A 6,142-nucleotide genomic window follows, 5' to 3' on the forward strand; every position below is an offset into this window, starting at 1 on the left:
TGGTTTTGTAGCATTGGTACTAAAAACATGTTTTTTTAATCGATAGAGGGTTTGGTCACTTTTCAGTACAATTTTTTCCAATAAGTTGAGTTTGGACAGCTAAAATAACATTCGTGTCTGTTATTTTAAACTACTCTATAACATAATTATATAAAAATAAATCAAATAGAAGCCAGACATTAGAGTAGGTTTCCTTGTTAGTTGAATCATATGATGATGTAATAAGATTTTTAATTTATATTTTCAACAGGTTTAATAAAATGAAACGTCAGAGTAAAATATGAATGACTGATATATTTTCATCTTTAGTTTATGCATGGCCCATTATGATATTATAATATAATAATAAACGAAGAAAATATTTGTACAATTAAAAAAAATAAAGAGAAAGAAATAGAAAGATTCACATATTAATATTTACATAATTAATAGGTCCATACTTACAAAGTATATATGAAAATGTAATATAGGTACATATATACAATATAATCATATTTTAAACGAAGATGCATTAATAATGATTTACACATATACTTCGATATGAAACATATTTACAAAAGATAATATATGTATAAAATAATACAATACAATAATATACAATTACATAATATATGGAAAAGAGAAATTATAGAGATACATAATAATAATACGACTAGTTATGATGAACACATTAGTATAAGTACTTAAATATAAATATATGTACATAATTATAAAGGTGGTGATAAAATTAAAGCTATAATGATTTGTACTAAGAAACATAAACATACAATAAAAATAGCAGGTACTTTGCAGTAGAAGACAACAAGATGAAAAGACATGAATGTACAAAAAGAAGACAAGATTCACTCATTCACACAATTAAATTAACATTTGATTTCAATAAGTTAAATAAATAATGACAATAAATTAAATCTCGATCTGAGGTCCGAACTAGACTAACCAAGATAAATAGACTAGTTGATCGGTGGATCAACTTTCTTAAACTATCTTAGGTATCAGTTGGCGTAGGCGTTGTAGGCCATGTTCTGGGCGTCAGCCGACCGTCCCCAGCCTCCGTGGCCACCACCGCCGTGGCTGAAGTGCTCTTCATGGTGAGGATGAGCCACAACCTCGTAGCTCTCATGACTCTCATGCTTAGACAGCAGCTTCTTGAGGAGGACCAGGGCGGAGGCGAGGAGAGCGGCCTTGGCGAGCATCAGACCCTTAACGGCGGCGAAAGCGATGATGCCGAGGAACAGAGGGATGAGGGACTGGATCTTGAGCTGCAGGAGGCCGAGGATGGGCAGCAACTGCTTCAGCTTCTTCTTCTTGCCACGACCTGAAAATAAAATATTTAGAATTCTTATTTGGTTCTCTCTGGTACCATCAAGCTCCGCGATTGTTGTGCCATTTGGGGTGTTAGCTAAATTGATTGTTCAATACTTAAGCTATAGAATTTCCAATTAAGCAAGAACCCTAAATGGCATAACAATCCCGTGTGGTGACTGTACATATAGGTACTTCTATTTTCTCAGGGAAACATTATGAAAAGGTTAACTAAGTTGTCATCTACACTCATGGACAAATTTAGAGGAACGCAAAAAAAAATTACTAATTATGAAATTACTTTAGGTGCTGTAATCCAGTAATTAAACTTTTTTTTCGTTCCTCAAAATTAAATCTGTCCATGATTATGAATCTTGAGTGTTAAACGTCATACTCCTAAGTTTAGACAGCGCTTTGTCTACTAGACATCATTCGTTTAACTTAACAAGACATGACATCAAAACGGTAAAATTAAACTTGTACGTCAAAGTGACTATAAACAGTATTAAACCTAGCGGCCGACATAACTCGAAAGTGGAGTAAGAAGTGCCACATTCCAAAGGAAATATTTAAATTCGACTTACTGACGATTCAAAGGAAATTTGTAATTGAAACTTGTGATTGTAATTCAGCGCGTGAACTTTAAACAATGTCGCTTTCATTGTAATTCATGTTATGTCCAGTTTGCATAACAGTCTTGTTCATCTAGAAAGTGCATCGGTTACCGGACCTTACGATTCGAAAGCTCAAGCCTACTTCCATATTTCGTCAACGCCTGGAGCGACACTTTTACTCGATCCTCGATCGAGATTTCGATCACGGCTTGTTAACGGATCTCTAAAACTAGTTACATGTAGTCCTACATACTTGCGAGTACTATGGAAATGTGGCAAAAACTAGACTTGACCATCCGTCCGCTTTCCACCATAATCAAGCTTGTTAATAGGTTAGAGAAACTCCTGCAAGACCTGTTTGCCCATTGAGATTTCTAGCCTCTTCTCTGTACGTAGGTACTCGTACGTTCTCTAGATGATCGAGATACGGATGTCCGTTCACAATTTAAGTCCGTTTACGAATTTCTCAGCTCAATTTTAATTTTATTGCTCATTTATGTACTAATTAATATCTCGCTTACCATAACTGCGAACTTTCTATTTTAATATTCTCACACACGCATCTGTAAAACTGGTTTTTCTGCAGAATTTAATTTAATTTGGCGAGAGTGCTTCAAATCGTTTCTTTTTAAAGTTTTACGTAATGTTTCCTACTTCTTTATGGAGTGGTATATCATATCACGCAAGCAGTTTGTTTCTGTTATTGCATGCTTAAAATAATGTAATTTAGAAATCTTTATACCTTAGAAAGTCTTGTTGCTCCAATTTTTTTATGCTCCTACTACATAAAGAAATCAATAAAGATAATGAGTCGATTGATGAATCATCGACCATTAAATCTTCAACAGCTTCTAATTATGTTTTTTTTGTGCGTATCAATGGAGCGGCGTAGTGACCGAAACCAGTTATCGAAAATAAATAAAAGATACGGCAACTTTTTTAACAGCTTGTGATCTAACTGTTTTATTTGTCGACATAATTTTGTCTGTAAGCGATTCATCGATGTTTCGTAATATTGCAACAATGAAATAAGATGTTTTGGGGCATTGTTCTATTTCCTGGCGGTCTTGTTAAAGTATCTTTATCTTGTTGACAAAGGTAAGACAATTGGTATAATTTTATTCAATTTGCAAACACGATTTTCTACTTAGTATGTTCTCATTCTCATGAATTGAAAAGCACCTGGGCAGGGCGAAGGAAGTACCAAAAAATAATTACAGTTCCATGCCAAACTTTCACTTATTTCGGTCCGGTTTTGACCACTATATTATAATTAATGCTCCAGATACGAATCGTAACAAGAACTCTTGTATTGTATAACTATTAATTGCGGTGAACAAACGATTCTTTTGTTTTTGGTAACGGAAGTTGTTTTTTTTTACAAAAATGTTAGTGTTACTAGAATGATAATAGGAACATGTAATATTTGCAAAACTGTATTGAAGAATTTTGTAGTTTTGATCAATTACTTGTGTTATATTTTGTCTTGTATCTATGAACAATTGACGCTTTGAGTATGTTTTCATCTTTGTTTTTTTTTTATATTACAAACGCCTAATTTTAACTTTTTGTGTTGCAAATTTAGCGCCCGTACTATAAGTACCTAATGGTAATTTTTAGAGACTTATCAGCTGTAAAAATAAACATAATATTCGCATCAACTTGTTGAAAAGAGCTTTTAAAGCTTTGATACGTGTGCAGTTACAAATTACACGTAGTTTAACTTTTTAAAAATTAGCAACAACTGCCCAAATAGCATCTCATTTATAGTTCAAATCTTTTAAGCTGATCACAATAAAAAAAATTCAACTATACACATTTATGTACATAGGAAGCACAGAACCAAAATACGTTTCAACACTGACCTTCCTCAAGCGACCTCTTGACATCTTCGACGGTGCTCTTAGGCATCCGCAGCTGAATCACATGGTTCTCCAAGAAGTCGGCTGTGGCGTCAAGCAGTCTGGACTCCACTTGGTTTTCCCGGGCAGCTGGGTCTTCAGGCAGAGGTTCGAAGGAGCGGGCTGAGCGGGGGGAGCCGGAGCCAAGGAGGCTGATGCCATCAGCAATATTGACTTCCCGGGCGGTAGCGAGGTTTTCGACGTATTTCAAGGCGCGTTCCTGTTGGTGATACGTTTTTTTGAATATTATGTTGGAGAAGATGCTATTTTGAGGGAATAATATGTTTATGGTGTTCAAAAATCGTGAGCTCAAACCTAGGTTGGATAGAGCAGAAGAAATCGTTTTCGAAAAAAATGCGATAAGGTGACAAAAAATTTGGTCAGGTTTCTTATCATACACTGAGAGGTTAAGAAAATTTGATCAACAATGAAGCGTTGTTTGAAATTTTATCGTATTTTAAATTGAACCAACTTAAAATACGTTAGTGTAATGTATTATAAGTAAATCATGATAAGTTTTGTTTTAGGCTTTAGATTTTGACTTAATAAAACTAAAAAAGCAAATACGAGAAACATGTTGTTAGGTACCCCTATAAACTCTACTCTGTAATACTATACGGTATTTTTAAAAAAGTCAGAACACATGGCAGAATTAACACCTGCAATTACGATCCGCTGATTTTCTGTTTTAACTGTTTAGTAATTACTTACTATCGTTATACTTCAAGAGCAAAATGTTTTTGAATTATAAATGAACTAAAATAAAACTATTAAGTACACTAAAAAAGTCGCAAAGGATCTCAACATGTTAATGGTTTTTACAATAAAACTTGATTCAAAAACTTTTTACAAAGGATCTCAATTGAAATGTTAACCCTTATAATCAGGTTATGGAATTTCTAAAAAGAAAACATAGGACTTCCGACCTAAAAATGTATTCAAAAAGTCCTAAAATTCAAGTGTGATTACGTAAGCTTGATAACTCGAGCTTATTTGCAATATTTTGAAAAAGAAAGGGAAATTTAAATGTTATCAATCAACAAAAGCTAAGGATCTAAAAGGAAACTCAGCAACTCAAAAATCCTAGAGGACACACATCACTGCACACACCTTCAGACACAACGCGACGTCTTCCTCAGCACAGCTCTTGACGACTCCAATGACGGAGCCGATGACGTCATCCTCTCCTGTGGGCTTCGCACTCACCACCGCCACACTCACAAGTATGAGAAGGAACGCCTTCATTTTTTTTTTGTTTTTTTTTTACCCGTCTACTTCGGTTTGTGAAATGTGGTGTCTGGAGCGAGGCATAGCGGTTTTATTCCGCGTACCCCCACTTCGAGAGTCCCGCCGAAACAAGCGAGCAACTGATACAGTACGAGACCGGGGAAGGCTTTAGAATGGTTTAGAGGCGGCGTTCAATACAATTTAGCCCTTGTAATGCAAGTTATGAACTGTTATCTACTTTTATTTTAATAGCATAACACTAACTGAACTTACAAACTTAAAACCTTAACCTAAAAAATAATAAAACTCATTTTAAAAAGAAGCAGGATTTTAAAACTAAATTAACATTAAGCTATGGCCGATAGTAATGTACACGTAGGAGTTGGTGTCACATTATAGCTACGAAATGATTTTTGTGAATATTATTAGAATCCATATATGAATGAGTTTTGTTTTTTGTAGATATAGAGGTAAATTTAAAAGTATCATAGTTTAGCTCGGGTTTAATAAAATCACTACACGCTATGACATTTCCACTTCACTTCATTATACCTCGAGACTATTTTTTTTTTACTTCTTGCCTCACAGCATGATGGAAAACAATACAGAGAGTACAAAAACGCAAAAGAGAGCTCAAAATGTGAAAGTCTAGTCACTAGTTTAATTAAGGTACCTATTATAATGAAAGAGCTTCTAAAACATTTATTTTTACAGTGAACAAAATAATTCACGAAGGAAGATGTACAAAATATTATGGTCAAAAATCATTCGTTTTTATAATATAATAATATAATATGGCCGTTTTTTTTTAATATTTGTGTTATTTCCGTAACTTTGTCTGACTTAAATTTTCCTCTCATCTACTCGAACGCTTAGTTTAGCTAGAAGAGATCCCTTACAGGGATAAGTTCGCCTTTGTACCTCTATTTCTGTAAATTTTATGTAGACCTGTTGTGTACAATAAACAGCTAACTACCACCACTTTAACATTAAAAAACTACTTATATTAATATAAAATAAACAATCAAGGAATATTATAACTTTTCACTAATATATAAAACCAATTTCCGTAACAATGTATGTATACGGATTTCA

At 34.0% G+C, this 6,142-nt stretch overlaps 1 protein-coding gene across 1 annotated transcript; it reads right to left on the minus strand.

The window, feature by feature from the left end:
* Positions 1-616: 616 nt before the first annotated feature.
* Positions 617-5,234, minus strand: LOC134801051 (uncharacterized). The gene is made up of 3 exons (XM_063773578.1): positions 4,931-5,234; positions 3,785-4,040; positions 617-1,318 (listed from the first exon to the last, which is right to left on the minus strand). Exons 1-3 carry the CDS (start codon positions 5,063-5,065, stop codon positions 996-998), a joined length of 714 nt encoding a protein of 237 aa, XP_063629648.1. The 5' UTR covers positions 5,066-5,234; the 3' UTR covers positions 617-995.
* Between the last annotated feature and the right edge of the window lie 908 nt (positions 5,235-6,142).

This window comes from Cydia splendana, chromosome 21 (genome assembly GCF_910591565.1).
Source record: "Cydia splendana chromosome 21, ilCydSple1.2, whole genome shotgun sequence".
Lineage (NCBI taxonomy): Eukaryota > Metazoa > Arthropoda > Insecta > Lepidoptera > Tortricidae > Cydia > Cydia splendana.